Source organism: Pezoporus wallicus, unplaced genomic scaffold (genome assembly GCF_028554395.1).
Source record: "Pezoporus wallicus isolate ANWC-B61680 ecotype Strahan unplaced genomic scaffold, APGP_CSIRO_Pwel_v1 contig_6564, whole genome shotgun sequence".
NCBI classification, from domain to species: Eukaryota; Metazoa; Chordata; class Aves; order Psittaciformes; family Psittacidae; genus Pezoporus; species Pezoporus wallicus.
The window spans coordinates 491,501-511,710 of NW_026640748.1; the positions used below are offsets into that span (position 1 = coordinate 491,501).

The window sequence follows — 20,210 nt, forward strand, 5'->3', positions numbered from 1 at the left end:
GTTAGATTTATGTTGAAAGGCTGGAGCAAGTTCAAAAAAAACACCAAAATCAAAAAGCCACAGCAAAACCAGGACTAGAGGAACTGATATGTGAATAAAGAGGAAAACAGCCAAGCATTCCAAGCTTACAGAAGATGCAAATAACGAGGATTCCTACAGCTTATGAATTTCCGAAGAATGTAAGCACTGAGAAGAGGCAGTAATTAGTCAGAACATAATGAGTTTACTTCAAATAATGCAGAGGAAACACAACTGCAAAATAGTAACAGTATCAGGAAATGCTCTCTGAAAGAAAACAGCTCTTTTAAAGCATAGAACATCCTCTATAGATGTGCATATTAGATCATCTTACATGGTAAGTATAATCATGGTCCTAACTAGATGGCTGCAGCCATAGTGGTCAACCAAAGAGCCTTTGACTGTTCTTTGGATGATGATGCCTTGTATTCCAACCCAAACTGCACAAAAGCTTTTGTATGGGTGTAGAAGTGTATTGAGTACTTATGGCTATTCATTTAAATGAGAATTTTGGCATGATCACAGCTAATAAACATGCTATTTCTGAGCCTCTGATATTATGATTCTGATAGACCATATGGTTTCAGTGTATTTATACTGCAATAAGCTCCTTAGAGCCTTTTTGCCTTTGAGCTGTGACTAGGGTTTAGCTGGGGCACAGGGCAGGTTTCGGTGGTGAAGGGATTTGGGGGATTATGGGGAGAACCGCAATGCACCCCATGGTCATGACACCACTGTGATATGCACAACCCACACCAAGCTTCACCACAGCCAAATTTAAGGAAGTGCTTCCTCAATGTAAGCCTGCTTTCCCAACACCAATACACAAATCAGTAATCAAAAGTTGGTGTTAATTAGCAATGAATTAAATCCAGTGAAATTCCTTGTGTTGCAACTGTTTTGCCACCAACAGGAACAGATGTTTTTCAGAGGTCAGTGTTCTATTCACTAAGACCCCATTCACTTGCTAACAGCAATGAGCAAGATCAAGACCTTCTGTGTCATTGGGAAAGTCACAGCTGCTCTGAGTCTCACATAGGTAAACAAAAAACATTACTGAATAACACAAGATACCACTAAGTTCTTGCGCTAACATCGTAACTTCTTTCACTAACATCAGTCTATTCTTTAGATGGACAAAAGAACCTCTGAAGAAAAGGGTCACAAAGTATTTTTTTTCTACAGGTCACTGAGATATTAGTGATAAAAAGATATTTTTTACTTCTTTTCACTCTGTTCCCATAGTTATGTCACAAGACAGAAGCACAGTCACATGAACCCTACTGTAATCCTGCCATTCAGTTGAAAATGTGGCTTATCAGTAATTAATCTTCTAACCAGAGGTAAGAACAGCACTCTGCACCGGTTAGCACCACTGCTCTGCACCGATAGCACCGATAGCACTGCTCATCCTGCATTTACAGCTCATACAAGGACCCTTGACAGGGGAGAGAGAAGCAGGGGAATGTGTTAGCTACTGCAGAAAGGAGATAGAAGTTACTGATTTTGTAACCTGTAATTCACCAAAAGCTTTTTCTTCATTTTTTCTGCAATTAAACACATACTTCAAGAGACAAAAGGTCTATTTTGTTTTCCTCTTGATGCACACACGTAATGCTCTGTTGAAAAGACAGGAAACTGTAAAGATTTTACATTTGCAGGAAAACAGTCAAAGAAACAATTTCTTGTGTGTCTCGCTGATGAAGAGATGAAGAAATAATAGATGAGTCACTATACATTATGATTCAAAATTCTTAAAATAGAAAAGATAAATACACTGATTTCTGTACGGGTCATATTCATGTAAGGGACTCTTTCTAAGAATCTAATTTGAACCTTCAACTGTAGTCTTGGTTCTAATTACCTACCTCTGAGAATAAATCATGGTCTCTGAATTGTAATTATACAGATTTGTTGCTGTAATTCAATTTGGCAGGTGTAAAATACGAGTGTAATTTCCTCTATCCCCCACCCCCCCCCAGTCTTCAAAGAGACACTGAACTTGAGTCATTTGATAATTTATGCCATATTTTAGCTTTCACATTTACTATGCATCAAACTTCTGACAGATTTTTTTAGAAGGTGATTATACATAGCTCCAGTTACTCTACTAACTGGTTTGAAAATGAATTCATCTCTTGACTACAAGATGCACCTACCTAGCCTGCAGTGACCAGGGCACTTCAATCTCATTATTTCTTCTGCCTGTGATGGGGATGAGGAAGAACAGGGTCTTCACATGCACAGATTTGCTCTATGGGGACCCCTCCAAGGTTGGTCATCTGCTCAGTCCCATTCGATTTCCTGGAAGCTCTGTTTGCATCAACTAGGCCCCTCTTACAGAAGAGGGAGATTCAGCCACTCCCAAAGAGCTTCTGCACTGCCTTCCTGCAGAGTATTATTTGCTCTACTTAAATCATGAACAGTAAGAAATTAGTATGATGCCACATTACTATGTTAAATACAGGTGCAAATATAAAGAACGTATCTTAAGACTATAAGAAATGAAACATTGTATATGAGAAAATATATAAATATTATTTATAATATTATATAAAAACTAAGTATATAAACATGCCAAATCCAAACAAAATCAAGCACTAAAAGCATACCATACCCATTGTACAAAAAGATGTAAAATACCTGACCAATTTCTTGGAAATACTCAAACAATGGAAGTATATACTGTCCATCTCACAGTGCAAGAGCTCTGGAGGCTGAAGAAGATAAGCTTTACGGCTTGCTCCTTACTTCTCCCCTCTTTGCAACAATCTCCACCTCAAGTAATGCAGAAGTGTAGCATATAATGCCTTTAGAAAATGCTCAGCTTGAGTTTTTCTGGCCTATGCATGATGCTGTTCTAATGACAACAAATCAATTCCTCTATCAGTAATGCTCCTGAATACCTTTTAAAAGTCTTTCCAGCAATGTTTAATATGAAAAAGTGCTATCAATAAAATACTGCTGATTACGCATATGTTTTGTAGAGAGTGAGAGCTAAATATGAATTAGTTCTGGAAAAGTTCCAAGCCCAGCATCTTTTCAATTACAAGTTTGGTCCCTGACTATATGAACTGCATGACTCAGCTCAGGAATCCCTAAAAAGAAATCCTAAGTTGATTCAATGCTTGCATTTGATTTATTTGATACTTGGAGTTGAAACAAGCACTGCATTTTGGATCTCTGACAGATTAGGAGATCCCCAGAGAAAGTTTGTTGAGACACCACTCCTGCCAGCTAGCCATCATTTGGGGCAAGGTGAGCCACAGGCACCCAGTGGTCCCACAAGGTCATGACACTGACCTGCCTCGCTCCCCAAGGAACCTCATTACAGAAGATTAAATTAAAAGCTGCTCTCCTATAGATAAATCACAGAACCATAACATTGACTGAGGATAAAAGGGACATTTAGTCCCACACACTGATTAAAAGCAAAGCCAAGTAGATTGCTCAGTCAAGTTTTGAATGTTTCCAAGGATGCAGATCCCACAGTCTCTCTGGCAACCTCTCCCAGTGCTTGACCACCTTCAGTTTTTTCCTTAACCTTTCTTTCTCCCTGATTACAATTTTCCATCTCAGCTTGAGCTTGGTGCCTCCCACCATGTACTTCCAAAAGGATTCTGGATGACCAAAAATACTCCAAGTCTGCCTGGTCTCTCAAGGTAAGAACCTGCAAACAAGGCAGATACTGCCACTGTCACCACAACTATGCTGACAGTGATAGGCAAACTTTTGTCATGGTCTTTCTCCATTTCCCTCTCATCATTAGTCACTATAATTGCTTGCTATCATATGGTAACTCTTCCTTTTCTTTCTATGAAACAGCTTGGATATTTTTATTTCCCTCACATAACTACCTGCAGTTTCCCTACAAATACCAGCACACTGGAAAACTCCACTCCTCTTTTTTTCTTCTCAGCTATTTATAAAGCAGGTCCACTCCTGGGCACACTCTATCACACCAATTGCCAACACAATGCTACCAGGTTCCACCAGACTTTTTCTAATTACATTGCCCTAACACTTCCCACGAGCACTCAAAGGTATTTCATAAAGAAACTCTCAACTATTTGTGACATCCTATTGGTAGCAAGCTCTTCTCTTGGCTCAGCAGGCCATTAGAATCCCAACTCCATCAGTGCTTGGAACTGGTCTTTTAAAACTGTTTTAATCTCTTTCTAATCCTTAATTCTACCAGCTAGCTCACACACATTTGCTTATTTGCCGAACAAACAGGTGTGAGATGATTTAATGGTTCATTTGCACAGCAGAAGGACAAGCAAATATTATCCTGACTTTTCTCCCTTGTGAAAGAGTATTTTCTTTAAAACTCCAGAAAAATCACCATTGCTACTAGAAAATTCAGCACAAAGAACCAACACAATTAAAATCTATTCAGCAGTATATTCCACATCTAACCTCAGTGTATTCTAAAGCATCAACTCTAACTTAAGAAAGTATCATAAATAAGCAGCATAAAAGATATTTTGCTTTAAAACCATTGTCTATCAGCAACACAGTTTTATTTGTATAAACATTTACTGCTCATATAAAAGAGTGTAAAGTTCTTTATGTAATTATTTTAACTTTCCAGAGTCTTATTTTTAAGCAAACCTAAACTATATATCACCACCTTTAACAATAAAGACTACTTCGCAAAAATACAATAGTTTAAAAAAAAAATAAAATATACTGGGGACTACAGTCTAATTTTTCTATGGTACAAGTACATAAGAAGCATGAGATCTCAGGTGTAATGTTATTTGTACCAATTCTTTGTCCTTTCTTTTTTATTCAGAAACCAAATAAAGTGACTGCTTAACATCTAGATATATATCTTCCTGTGCTATTAACACTGGAGTAGAGATTTTGCACTGATGGAAAGGGTAAGTCATTCTTTGTGTCTCCTATGAGCTTCTTTGTTTTGCTCAGTATTAACACTTAGGGGTATAAAAAGCTATCCAAACACGTGAAAAATAATAACATGCAATAAATGCTTTGATTAAAAGCTATCCTTGACGATCAATTCAAGTCTGTTGGTCCAGCAAAGCTTATTACTTTAATCAGAAACACATTTTAACTCCCCTGCCTTTTCCAAAGGCCGAAGACACACTTGGTCTTTGCCCACTGGGAGCAGAGAGGCAGCATGCCACCCTCATATACACCCTCAGCAGTAGCTCCAAATCAGAAGCTGCCCCACTTTAAAGCTGCTGCACATGGGACTCTGGCTACTACTATTTTTTGCATTTGCAGATGATGCATTTACCCAGAGCCTGATGGACATGGGAGCACTGCATCCCAGCGTACCAGACCTGCAACCTCTCAGACCTGCTTTAGAAATGCACTTTAAATGATCATAGCCTCCTGCTTGCTCAGGCCATTTCAATGACCCTGTTAATGATGCTTTGAATCAGTATGACTACCAATAGCCTTATAATAAATAAATAACTAAATAAATAAAAAGGTGCAGAGTTGACACAAATAGACCCTAAAAGTAGAATACAGGTATGATATTATTGCTATTTCCATTTTACCAAATTATTCTGTCATCTTCTGAGTGATTGTTTTTCAATCATGATTGAAATGACACTGATTAACTATTCAAAACAAATTAGGTAGAATTTGTTTTGTCATTTTAATATTTTAATGTGTCAGAGCTATTTGGCTTCTCTTACAGAAAGGATGTGAATATTTTCAAGTTCCAAACTCAGGTCATGAGAACACTGAAATGCCAAAGACATCAGCAGATCCATGGGGGACAAAACACTGATAACAGTAACGGTGATTTTTTTCTCCCTTAACCAATATAACTCTAGCCTAACAACTCTACCCTAAATATTCTGCAATGCTAAAGATGAAAAACAATGCACTGCAATGGTTTTATTAAATTTGGCTTGTGTAAGATTTAATCTTAAAATTACCCTCAGCTACTGGCAATATATGATAAGGCAAATAGAATTGTGGGACCTGCTTTTACCTGTTTTTAAAATAAACCTATGATAAATACTGGTTTTTTACATACGTATTAGGTGGCTGGACATTTCCACTTGATCATGCGGAAGTATGGCAGCTTCAGTATTATTCATCAGGAAGACAGTTTTTTCAGGTAGTTTACTGCTTTCTTACTGTAGTAAGGTATGGATGTTTGTGACAGAGGTTCTCATAAAACAGATTTTTATGTCCACGACAACATATTTACTGTAGTTGATCTGGAAATACAAAAATATTCTTCTAAATGTAAAATAACTAGACAGAGGCACCCTGAACAATAGATGACATTTTCAGCAGACACTAGTGTACCAGTATCTGAACCCCATGGAGTTTTATAAAAGCAGAACTAAGCTCTAGGACTTCTAAAAGAAGTTGTAAGTATTTATAAACATGTATATGCACACACACATATATAAATAAAAATTGAAAGCAGTTTTGTCCAATAAACCTGAGGCAAGACAGATGATGGTACAAGCAAATGAATTATTAAAAAATGGTCGAAATGGACATCCAACAGCTTTTTAGATGGAACCTGTACCTCCACTGTATTTTAAAGGTCAACATGCACTCCTTGCGCCCATATCCAAGCTGACTGGGAGGCATGAAGCTGCATTACATGGGCAGTAGCCATCTGAAGTTCACATGACGGTCCTCTCAGCAGGGCTTACCACACTGAGTTCAGAGTCTGATGGCAGTTTGAGATAATTTGTGCCTGACTCCCTTGGAGTTGAGGACTATTTTAATTCTATCCCTGAAGTAAGTCCTCTGCTTATCTGTAACCAAACTATAAACCTATATATGTTTATATACATATAGAGCAGTTATTGTTATACACAATAATAGACTTCTGTGTTTGGTACATTTGAAACTACAGTCCTTTAACTCCTTACCAGGAAATTTTTATGTTACCTACTTTCTAACAGTATCAAAGCAACACTTAGAATTACAGTAGCAATTTATAGCGTACAAAGGTCTAAACTTTCCACTGACCTCCTTGGGCAAGTAATAGGATCTTACTCATTTTGGTCACCTATGGAGAAAATGTACTGTTCCAATCAATAGAAGTGAATGAGCCCTACAGGGCCAGTTCTCCATCACTGTAAATTGCGATGGAAACAGATACAGAGCCATTTACACAAGTGAAATAGCAGATACCCAGTCATCACCCATGTACCAGCTACTCAGAAGACCAACCAGTCAGTTCTCTTGCTGAGCAACCAGAAATCGTACACATAACTAGGATGATGCCTTAAAAAGTTTTGGTTTATATTCCAAAAGAAATTTTCAGGATTTAGCAAATCCCATCATTGTGACTCCAAAGAACTGATTTCACCCTCCAGAGACCTACTTTTTCATACATGTTTCAATACCTTCTGAGATCATAAGCTGCCAGACAGCAGCCACAACAAAGAACATGAATTACAGAGAAAGACTGGTGCATTTTGAAGTAATAACATAAGGCATAAAAAAAATAACATAGTAACTGCATGAAAACTTCAGGAGAACCATGGAAAAGAGAAAGAGTTTGTATTAAACAGATTTCTATAAACTGCTACAGCTAAAAAGAACAGTCACAGGAAAAGCTTCAAGGTATCAGGTATGAAATGGCCAAGCCACCAGGCCTATATTAGTTCATTAAAACACCCAGGTATAAACAATAGTACATAAAAATGCAGAAAGAGCATCAGAAATTTGCAACATCATTGTGCATTACTGACCCATGTGTCAAGTTTTGAGTTTTGTATTCATAAAACATCGCCAAGCAAAGACCAGACAGCAAGTTGGTTCACTTGGACAGTTCTCCACCAACAGAAAGTCCCTTTCAAAGGGCTGACACAGGGCACTCCAGTAGTAGATTAGCTATTGTTTTGACATCACGTATATTTGAAAGATATCTAGACAGAAGAAATGCTAGTGAGATAGAAAAAAGCTTTATCCAACAGCCCAAATACCACTAATTTCTTTTAACCAAACCACTGCATTTTCTAAAGGAATTTTAAGAGTTTGCATGCCATTCTTCCACATGAGCTGAGCCTGCTTCCCACCAGCTCATAATTGAGGCTTATTTTCCTGGTAAGAAGCAGCAAGTTACAACTGTGTAACGACACCCACACTGAACAGCTATGCGGTGGGCCTGAGGAAGTGCACGTACTGTGCATTGTGCAAAGCTGTGCCATCAGATGCCCAGAACTGCACGTAGATACACATTCCTCCATTTTTTGCACCATTTCTCTGAAACTTCATAAAGCTTTAAATGACTAACGCTGTGTGAACCAGGACAGTGGCTGAGGATGAACACATAAGGATTACCAGCAGGGACAAACATTCAGAGAAAGTGTTTCTCTCTGACCTCTGTTGGAAAGCAGGGCAAAAAACTATGAGTGAATACTGTGCCACCCCTGAGTGAGACAGCAGCCAAAAGCTCTAAGGACCTACCTCTCCTGAAACCTAAACAGAGCTGGGTTCCGGGTTCGAAGATAGGCTGTGTGAAATCATCTTGAAACCATAAGTTCATCATTGGACCAGGACCAGCACTTTCCTGTTTACTATGAAAGTCTACTGCAGTGTCTACAGTCATCTATCTGTCTAGATGGAGCATGGTGGCAGAACTCTTTTAAGAGAAGCAAAGCTTAACAAAAAGTATAAGTTTTGCACAGAAGCAATTCCACACAGTACAAGCAGAGGCGGTTTTCAGGTTCTTCTCAGTTTAGGTGGAAGCAGTGATTACAGAAAGCTTGGAGTACAGATGAAGACAGACTGAAACCTTTACAGCAAAATAGGAAGATATATACAAGTCAGAACAGCTCCAAAATATTCCTGGATTTTAGGTTTACTCATTACTGCTTCCCCTAGTCTTATTCTAGGATGGAACAAGCCAAGAGCATATTAAAAGGCTGCATTCTCCTCAGAATATCTAAAGTCATATTCTACTTTGTATTAACAAAGGTTTTAATCTTTTCAGGTCTAAAAGCCTGTTTACAGTGAAAGTGACCAATCCTCCAACATGATGCAACATTTGATTTTCCAATGGAAGCTGGCACTTTGGTGCCTCAGAATTATTAGTCAGAACTAACCCATCACCCTGTATTGCAAGTTAATGTTATGTTAACCTCCTTTAAATTAAAAAAAAAATCCCACTCAAACATCAATTAAAGTCTTGATGTCTGCATCTATCCTGTTTATTTCACAGGGAAGAATTTCACTCTGCTGTGTGTGGAGTCAACACCAAGAACTCTCCCTTTTTAACTCAGCAAAAACTTTGAGAGTTAACACTGCTCACTGCCCTCAGCAAAAGGCTTTAAAGGTTTCTCATAGCAAATCCACGACCAACACTAGCTTTTATCCCACTGATGAGTAGGGTTGAGTTAAGCTGATTTTCAGAGTAAGAGCATTTAAAAGCCTACACCATACATCCATTTGAATTTTAAGTTAACAACATTTCCCAAACAAATTTTGGCCACTAATGATTTAACCAGCAAATAAAAGTCAGGAATGTTGAGAATAGAGAGCTGCCTTTTTTTTTTTTTCTCTCTTTTTTTTTTCCAAGAGGAAAAAAAATTAAAAAAAGCAAAAGTAAAATGCTATTGAAGGAGAATCAATTATGAATTGCAAGACAGAACACAGTCCAAAAGTTGCATCAGAGTATCCTCAGTCCTGCCAAATGCATCTTTACTGAAATTGTTCAGCAGAAGGGAGGTGATGTATCATGCAATTATTTGAAGCGTACCAAAAATTGCTATGATAGTTCTTGGGTTTGCTACTGTAACAGTGAAATATCACATGCATATTGCCATCTCATGGATCCTACAAATACTTAAGATTTCAAGAACACTCTTCCTAACAGAAAAATATGCAGAATCCACATCAAATAAAACTGTGGTAAGATTTATAAAGTGAAAGCAGAAACTTTATATTTGAAAGAGATAAAAAAAGAAATAAAAATCTGCCTCAGATTCTCTTGTAGTTACTATTTTTACGACTTGGCTCAGACTTGCCTTAATCTCTTTATTTAGGGAGAAACTGCAAGGTTGCCAGCTCTAGCAAATGTTAAGTAGTTTGGTAAATTCTCCATCAGTACAGGTCGTGTATTCGAGGGAACAAGGATGTGGTGCATAAGTTCTGCTCCCTCTCCTCCAAAGGGGATTTCGTAATAAGACAGTGGTGGGAGAGGGAGCGATAAACAAGGCGGCTAAAACTCCTCTTTCAGTTCCGCTGTCCATACATCTGTCCAAGCTTTGCTGTGTCGTGATTGGGGTGTTGGGAGATGCAGCTTGCCTAGCCTGCTGTCACCCTACATCCGTTCTATCTGATCAGCCAAGAAAGCACATGTATCGCCGATACTACTGTATCCTAACTCTTCCATTCAAGTTCAGTAATAGCAGAGAAGCAAGTCCAAACAAGTCAGCAAAAATTCATAGGAAACCCAGAAGATGTAGATGAAAGTATGGGGTGTGTGTACATATATATTTATACGAACAGTTTCGATAGCCTATACAGAGTACTTAACCACATCGCCTAAACTCAATTACCTCCAAACCCAGAGCTCTGCTTTTAAAAAACTTGGCAGCCAACAAACACAAAGGTACGTACAAATGTACGCTGCTTCCGACGCTATCCTCCAACAACTGAATACCCCTACCCAAACACCTCAGACCCCAATTAACCAAGTTGCGGCGCCTCTCCGCACTTCGCCAAGCTGTCCTCGACCCCGGAGGTGACCCTGGGACACCATCACCACCACCGCCGAGGGCCCCCCCCGTCTTCCCGCCGGCTCGCCGTTCCGGGCTTTCCCATCGCAGCCTCGCCACGACCAGTCAGCTTGGGAAGAACGCGCAAGCATGTCCCGGACCGCGGCACAGCGAGCCCGGCCGGCGGGAGCCGAGGGCACCGCATCTCCGCGGCGGGAGAGGCGCCAGCGGCTGCCAGCAGCGCCCGCCACGCAACCGCAGCGGCGGCTTTCAGTTAGCGGAGACGCGGCTGGGAAAAGGAGGGAAAGGACGGGAGGGAAGGAATCAAGAGAAGCCATTACCAGAGTTTTGTTTCCGTTCTTGCTAAGGGGGCCTCGGAAAACTCCCTTGATGTTGCGAAAGTGCCCGTTGCTGAGATGCGCGGAGCTGATGACAATGTAGTAGCACTCCATGAGGTCGGGAATGGGGCCGGGGCCGCCTCCCGGCAGCCCGCGGGTTGCTCAGGCCGGCCTCCCTCGGCTCTGCTTGGGCGGGGAGGGCCGGGGCCGGCGGCATGTGCCGGTGTGTGTGAGAGGAGGTGTGTGCGGCCCCTCCGGCGGGGAGCGGGCTGCCGGGGGAGGAGCAGGCCGGGCGCGCCGAAGCCGTCTGAGCTGCCGCCTCTGCTGGGCACAGTGCTGTTATAGCGAGCTGCCTTGCCGGTCGGCTGCACCGAGCCAATGGCAGGGAGCCACTGGGCTGATACCGAGAGCTGTCAGAGGAGGACATCTGTCACACGCCACCTTAACCGCCATCCCACAGCCTTCGCTGCCCCCTCCGCAGCCGGGCCGCCGGCAGGGAAAGGCGGAGGGACGACCACGAGGGTGGGGGGCAGACCGGTCACCCCGACAGGCGCTGCAGCCCCTCATGGGGGGTGTGTCCGGGGTCTCTCTTCCCACGGAGGGCGCAGGAGTGCGGGTTCTCAGGGGTTTGGGGTTGCTGCGAGAGAGCCTGGGGCTACACCGCCCCCAGCCCGAAGCTCCAGCCCCTCCTCCTCCCCGAGTAGCTTCCGCGCTCCGCCACCGCACCCTATTTTATTTCATATATATATTTCTTTTAACGCCTAACCCAGCGGGCGTCTTAACCTTCCGACGGTGGAGTAGCCTCCCCCCTCCCCCGCCCCCCCCCCCGCCCGCTCCCGGGCCCGGCTCGGCCGCAGGACACGGATTGCTGCCGCCGTCCCTGCCCGCCGCGTTCGACTCTTTTGGCCTGTAACCGGGGGGAAACGGGTCATTCCTCACCCCGCCGAGGGCGAGCTCCATACCGCCCTTCGTTGCGCTGCCGCCGGTACAGCATCTCTGCATCCGGCCGTCGCCCAACCCCGCTGCTGTACAGCATCTCTGCATCCCGCCATCCATCCCGCCCGGCTGTCTTGAAAACCGGGAGTGTGCTGGCAGAATTTCTGGGTCACAGCGGTTTTGGGGTGAGGAGGGGAGGGGAGTCGCTAAGAAAACCTGCGGCTCCATCCCTCCAGGTGCCTGCCGCCGCTTACCCACCGACCGAGCAAGGAGCCGAGCACCGAGCGGGCATCGACCGGCTCCCGCTGTTACTCACGGCTTCCCCGGCCTCGCAGGGCTTCGGCGGCAGTGGGGAAAACGGGAACCACCGCTGTTTGCTGCCGGCTCCGGCGCTGCGCTGCCGTCCTCGCCCTCAGCCTTAATGTGAAAAGTACTCTCTCCGTTTTATGAAGCCCAGAGCAAAGTGGGGGATGAAAACCCTTAGATACATCAACATAAGGCAACTGTAATATACACCATGCCCCTTCGCCATCGTAAGTGTTCCTTTCTCTTAGCAGCATGCAAACCAGAACTTGCTGCCAGAACCAGAATTTGTCAAAGACATGTTTAATAGAGATGCTCAAGTCCCTTCCCCAATACACACCAGGAAATCTACGATTTTCAGCTTTATCACATAAGACTTGAAACACGCTTTGCTGGCTCATCTTCCAGCCTGCTTTACCTTTATTCTCGATTGCTAAAAATCAAGATTTATGGGGAGAAATTCCAGTGCCAAAAGAGCCCAAAATCATGATGTAACAGCTGAAAATGTCTCTTGGTCAGCATGTACTAATGCCACCACCCAAACACCTTGTCCTCCACAATAAAGAAACCACTTCCAAAAAAAGGGGGGGGGGGGCGGGGGGGGAGGAGGGAGGAGGGAAGGAAAACACTTCCCTAGAAGAAATTCCTGTCTTTGTAGTTTTATCCTTGAGGAAGGAAGCCTCAGTTCATGAGAAGTGCCTTCCTCTTCCTCTGATATGCATCTTCTATTGCTACTTCCCTTGGTAGACAGTGAATAGCAAATTTTGACAGCTGTCACTCATCCTTCAGCATTTTCAGCACTTCTGAAAGAATCATGGAAATGGAAGAAGTGAAAAGTTTTGACAGCTGAGACACAGGTGAGAGGTGGGAATTTGCTGCATCTTGTTACAGAAAGAAAAAAAAATAGGGTGAAAAGGTGCAAACACATAGTAACACTATTTTTCAGCATTTACAGATGGACATCTGCATCTGAAAATAACCAGCAAGTTTATTACAGTGTACAAATGAAGTCAATATTATAAATATTGCACAGATTTAACACCACAGCATCCTTAAGGCCCAGTTCCCATTTCAGACTGGATCACAGATGTGATTCTCTTTCAAAAACATCAGAAATTCAGGTAGGGCAGAGTAATGAAAAGACATAATGCAAGAAATAAAACTGTGCAGCTCCTTTCTGGGAATAAATGTATTCCAACTCAGACTAGAACATCTTTTTCCACCTTATAAATACATTACTGGTACGTGAGGACCCTTCTGCCTGGAAGTGAAAATCTTCACAGGCCATCTGCTCCACACATCCACCATTTCAAAGAATTGGACCATTTTCCTCTGAAATCCATGCACTGACCACTTAATTACACATTGCTGGCATGTTTCATTACACCTGCTGCAGCAATAGGTAGGTCCTTTTATGCTGTATGGCTGCTCTCTGGCCTGGCATGCTCCTGTGGGAGTCCAAGGACTTGGGAAATGCCTTGTTGTAGCAACAGAGAAATAATTCACTTCTGTAGCTCAAGTTTGAAACAAATGAGTGTGCCCAAAATGGTTTTAGGAGTTAGTATAGCTTCTGCTAATTAAAGTTGTTGTCCTCTATTAACAGAGAGAAAAAAAAACCATGACTAAAGACCACTTGATTCTGACAAAGCACTCTATAAAGGAATGACAAGTTGTACTAAATATCACCTAATAAGAAAAATATACATTTTTCTTCTCTTACTTATTCTGATTGGCATCTTTTATTACTTTTTGGCTGCTTCTCTGCTTCTTTGTCATCTCCAGTTTTTCTTAGATGTCTTTCTTTAATCCTTCACTGTACTTTTCTTGCCTCATTCTGTTTATTGTGATCACACAGGCTCAAGATGCTGCTTCCTTCTCAAATCTTGCTTTGTTTTGGTTTAAATCTTACTAAACTGCTAATTCCATCAGTCCTTCACCCCGTGGCTCTTACATACCACCAGTCTTACCCATTTCTGTCTCTGTCATGTTTCCCTGTGCAAGTATCTGGGGTTTGAGCTGTGCATGCTGCGATTTATTCACATCTCTGCCATAAAATAATAAGCAGTGCTACTGATTTACTCATTCTCTTATTCTCCCTGGTACTTACTATTTAGAAAAATCTTCAAGGAGCTGTTCCTGTATAAAACTGCAGATACCAACTCAAGAAACAGTCTATGAATCTGAAAGACTTTCTGGAAAACTTGGGAACTAGAAACCAGTGAACAAATTACACTAATTCTCATACATTATACTGCTTTTCTGCCTGTGACAATACTCAGAATTCTGCATTGTAATACTTAATAATATTTATAATTCAAGAAATTGTCCTGGTATAATCCAGAAAAAATATTCAAAAATATAAAAAGTGACCTTTTGGTTAGCAGTCATTAAAGCATGGCACAGAGTATGTGTTACCAAGTACATGTACCCCGAGAAATCATTTGCTCATGACTGAAACGCACTCATCAGTGACAGAAATATCTGTGCTGTAAATCACAAGAAACTCAATGCCACTCCCACAACATTTCTTACTGAATTCAATTCAGTTTATCCTTAGAATATCTCCCTGTAAATAATCTGCTGTGAGACACATCTTTTTACCATTTTCAGTCTCCTTGTATTGCTCTCTCCCGCCTGCCCCCCCCCCCCCCCTTTTCTTTTCACTTAGCCTTAGGTGTTTTTCCCTGTTTCAGATGTTTGTCATCCTTGCATTACGTGGAAGGAAAAAGAGAGTATCCTGTAACATTTTAAGCTCATTATGGTGTTATGGTGTAATACACATTATAACACTATATTACAACTGCATTCATTCATCAGCTATGGGGGTGGTGCAACTAGAGGAAAGGAAACTGGGACACTCTGGTAGCCTAGTTCCGCAGCACATCCTTCACCATACATGAAGAGTATCCAAGTGGGTTCCCTATTTCAGCATATGAGCCAAGTGGAGCACTGGTACCACAAAAGCCAGGGAGAGGCAATAGTGACCTAAAGCCCCATGGCAGGCAGTCAAATTGTAGGCTGTACCCTGAAGTCCTCCAAAGTCACAGGAAGAGAACTGCAAAGACAAACTAGTATTTCTGCTTGATATCAAAAGTAGCATCAAAGATTTATAAAACACTGTATTTTTTTTTCTTTACTTTGCTCTTTCAGCCTTCCAAAGCACACAGTTTTATACCCTGGTCTTGCACAGCAGTTCCAGGAAGAAGCCATCTGGCAAGAATTGCCTCCTCCCTCTTTTCAGATATCCACATAGCATCTATATCTAGCTCTGTACAAATTCTTGTAGGTGCAAGGTGCTAATGCCTTTCCATCCCTTCACTTCCAAATTTATAATACTACCACTGTCTACTTTAGAGTACTATTGGGAAAAAACCCTTTCTGTTGTTGTTGAATCAAATACTCTGTTCTTTCTATCTTCCTTTAGTAATGTCTCTGCTGCAGAATTTCCCCAGCAGCTCATGTGTGCTCCTTTTTTTTTTACCTTCCCTAACAAACAAACAAAAAAAAGAAAATGAAATTTGCAAATAACACTCTGAATATCAGCTGACATCAACAAGTAACTGATGTACAGCAAGAGCATTAAATCAGAGACTTTTACAATGGCCTGAAAGCACCTGCTGATGCAGCCAAGGTGAAAAAACCCTCTGCAAAAGCAACTATTGCCTATTTCAAACACTGAAAACACAATTCACTCTATGTTAAACATTCTCTTATAAGCAAATCCTCCATCACACATGCTTGAAGAATGATTCTAAATGAAAAGTAAATGGAGCCAGCAACTGGCAAATGAATCCTGAGAACAATCTGTGATGGGATTAGAGTTTCCCAACATCCACTCAAACCAAACATCCCAGTCTTTTGACTGCATTGGTTTTCCAAACAGAACAAATGAAATCAAACTATGAAAAATCATATGACAAAAAATTGAGTCATATGATCTCAGTAAGGCAATACCTCAATTTTTCACAGTAAGGCAATACCTCAATTTTTCACAAGTTACTACTTATAGAAAATCCTCTTCAGCTTCACTGCTATAATAATCTAGCACAACAGTGCAAAGAACAATCTTTCCAGGGACAAAGTGTAAAAACTCAGTGTAAAAAAAAAAAAAATCAAACCAAAAAAATAAACCACAACCACATAGCCCTCCATAAATCAAGAAGCAAATGCAGTGAGACCACATATGGGTGCAATTCCACAGAGTCACCAACCAAAACTCCCAAAATCTGGCAGACAGGTTACACAGCTAGCACAGTATTGAAGCCAATGACACATTCACTCCATAAGCAATATGCAAAGAGGTTTCCAGCAGCCCTTCATTGTCTTGTATAATATATATTCTGGAAAGGGAGTTGAAGCATAAGCAGCACCCAGTTTTAGTTTTGACCAAGTAATATTTTTTCTTAATTTAAACCAGTTAATATTTGTTTTGTTAAAGAATACAACACTTCAAAGATACTTAAGGAATGAAAGGCTTTTAACCAAAATAAACGAACCATTCAGAGAAAACATGGCAAGCAAAAGAAAACTTGTGAATTAAATAGGAAAAGAGTTCATTTTGACATCCAGGATAGCAGATGGGTTATGGCCATTTATCCAAAACAGATTATTTTCCTTGCAAATATTCACACAGCTTTTTCCAGAATTAAAAGATCTGAAGTCTAAATAATTGATCAAAAGTCTTCACAGTCAACAGGAAGCTTCACATTCAATGGTCTTGGACTCATTTACCAAAGCAGGAGGTATTTCCATAGAAAGAAGTCCTGAACTTCATTGTCAGGAGTTGGCATTACTGCCAAGCTTTTCCACTGGGTGGTGGTAATGAGATCAAGTTAAGGAGACCTGGTAACAGGGAACTCAGAACATTCCTTCATTCTGTCTCTTTCCATATACACATAGCTATTTTTGCATGTGTGTGAACATAGATACCTACCTATGTGTGCATACACAACACTAGAAATGTAGTGCCACAGTAATGAAAGGATGAATAAAACAGTTTCTAAAATCTTTCAAGGGATGATAGAAAACACTTAAAGCATTTAATTTCAAAGGGCTAGCCTCCAAAACAATTTTTAACACTATTTTCTTCTTTAGCATTCAGTTTGATACATAACTGTAGAAGCTAAAGAGAGCTGGTATGAAATTGATGACAGATCAGAAAGTAGCACTATGTTATTCCTGAATAAGCCAATATAAATTAGAGATCCACTGGGGAAAATAGTCCAGTGATTAATATTTTAATACATTTCACTGAGTTCAATATATGACATGCTATTATGGCTTCCTTTTTCATGAAATTCTGTAAGAGCAAGTATGTGTTACTTTGCGTGTAATAGCCACAGAAAAGAATGGAAATGAAATTAAAAATTACACGTTTACTTTCCTAATATTACACATCAGTGAGATCCAATTTTTAGAATGGCAATGTTTGGCATCATCTGAAAATCAAAGCTCTTTACAATATTTATGGTTACAACCTCCAAGTTTAAGACACCAGTCATTAATTGGTTCACTTTCACAGGGCACTTGTTCTAACAATACCAAAACACAGGAGAATGTTAAGTATGTGCTGGGGAAGGATATTTCTAACACTGCATAATACGACATGTTGCCATGTAAAATTTAGCTCGTATCTCTTTACACCACAGCTTATATAAGGAGTAGGAAATAGTTACTTTTGATTATAATTGAAGAGTTCACTTTAGCCCTTCAGCACCAGTGAGGCTGGTCATGACTTTTGCCTCATCGACCCTGGCATTAGAGCACACAACAAGTGCTGCCAATAGCACTGCAAAGCTTCCTTTGGAAGCAAGATGCAGAAGGCTGTCAGAACTTCACATCTGCACTAATTTACTGTTCTACACCCAATTTTATCTCCTGATTTTATCTGAATAGACTTTTATGGTTCATTTAAAATTCTTGCTGTATAGCTTAATATGGTTGTAGAACTCCTTGCAAGAATATGTTTGAGCTGCATAATCATCATGATAATAATTTTAAACCCTCACAATTATTATGAATTATGATCTAAATATAGGTAGATACATGCGGTACAGTAACAGGCCTGAAGAATGCATTATGGTCCTCCTGAGTGGTGCTTAAACCTCTCAACTTACTGTGTGAAAGGCCCCATGTACGCATTTGAAAAATTTTTTTTTCCCCTAACAGCTAATGACTTACCAATCAGCCTGGTGTAGAGAAGGAATGTACTTACAAATAGGCATATTAAAAATACTAGCAAAATAATTTAATCCAACTTTCAAGCTATTCATAACTTACATGCTTAAAGACAGCCATATTAAAATATCCATGAGCATACTATAGATCACTATCCTGAAAAAATTTCGTTAGAAGAAACAAAGTCAGTATTGCTCTAAAAATAGAAAGGATTTCCAAAGCCCAGTTTATCTGTTTTGGCATTTTGACAATTAAAAAATGTCTACATAATTAATTTAATTAAGTAAAAACTTACTAATTAGCTCAAGCTACATAAATAATGCTACGTTTTATCCAAATGCACATTTTCTTGGGTATCTGTAAAACCTGTGTAATCAGAATACAAGGCAAAATTCTATTAATCACAACATCAAGACAACTGCTGCAATGGGTAAGCTGAAAGTCTGTGCCCAAGCAGCAACATGAGCAGTTGTTTTTCCATCCAAGTTTTTAGTTGCTTTGGAGTTATGTTGCTCCTGTTCTGCTGAACTCTGAATTAAGAGTCCTTCTTTTCTCCAAGATGGGAGGATGAAGGATTGTTACTTTTAATGACTACACATTAATTACAATAATACGCATTCTGACCTCATTTCTTTGAGTGAGAAAAGATAATTCCAAGATCTTTCTGCTCTACATCTAGGTTCACTTGGCCCCTTAGACCAACAGTTCCTGGTGTGAAGTACATAGATAGGGCCTCCAGTTTTTAAAGACCATTTTCCATTTTCTTCTCTGCATAACTATGACACGGTGCATGCATATACATAAAGTTAGGAGCCTAAATTTCCACTTTCACTGTTGCTATGTACACTCCCATGTCACTTGACATAATTCCAAAACTGTGTGTTACACTTTCTCCACACAAACTGGAATTTAACACAGGATATCTATTATCTATATCTACAAACACTCAAAGTGTTACTCAAAGTAACACATATTTGCTTTTATAGAATTTCAACACTGATACCTCCTAAATAACTAACCTTAACACTGGCATTCCCATTAGAACCAAAGATCGTAATGCATCTGATATATAAAAAGTCAGAGGAAAAGAAAGTACAAAATGTTTTACAAGTCAAACCAAAACTCAACTATTCCCTAGCAACTGGTGTTCTCTATAATTCCTACAGGAAAATATATTTACTGTAAAACAAAAACATTAAAACAAACCAAACATGCAGACAAAAAAATGAAAAACAAACGAAAAAAAGAAAACCCAGCTGCACTCAAATTCTTCCAACTCTATAAGAAATAAGAAATGTTTATATCTGCTGATCTGGGGTTAGAAAAAAAACAATCCAAACCAAACCAATCACACAACAAAGAAACCCCAACCTTGATTACTTCTTTTGAAGCAGATTTTGAGGTTTGTACCTTGTATTTAAGAAGACTGAGCCTGACAGGTGCATCCACTGCCAGGATGGCCCCTCACCCCTTAGGTTTTCTAAACTTACCACTTTCAAATATATTCACTGCTACAGTTTTGTCAGCTTGAAATGGCCATCCATTCTGTAACCTAACACTGAAATCAAATAACCTTCAAGGTTTTTTCTTCCTCTTTACAAATACTTATTAATTACTGTAAGACACTGAAGTCTTTGTATCCCTGCTTCTTCTTTTTTTCTGCCTACCAGCTTTATTGTTGTTACTTTAATTCTCAAACATAAATTGATTCCTTGAGCTTTCAAGTCATTTTTGTACATCTTCTCTAAATTCCCTCCAT

The 20,210-nt window shown here is 40.3% G+C and overlaps 1 protein-coding gene across 3 annotated transcripts in view; it reads right to left on the reverse strand.

The window, feature by feature from the left end:
* ZNF804A (zinc finger protein 804A) overlaps nucleotides 1–11,174 on the reverse strand; it is a 165,740-nt gene extending 154,566 nt beyond the window's left edge. For all 3 annotated transcript variants that reach the window (XR_008973609.1, XM_057420235.1, XM_057420233.1), the window contains exon 1: nucleotides 11,039–11,174. Coding sequence is in view for 2 of the 3 variants with exons in the window: in XM_057420235.1 (XP_057276218.1) it covers nucleotides 11,039–11,149 (111 nt within the window). In the remaining variant the exon portion in view is untranslated. The remainder of the gene's footprint in view (nucleotides 1–11,038) is intronic.
* Nucleotides 11,175–20,210: the final 9,036 nt, after the last annotated feature.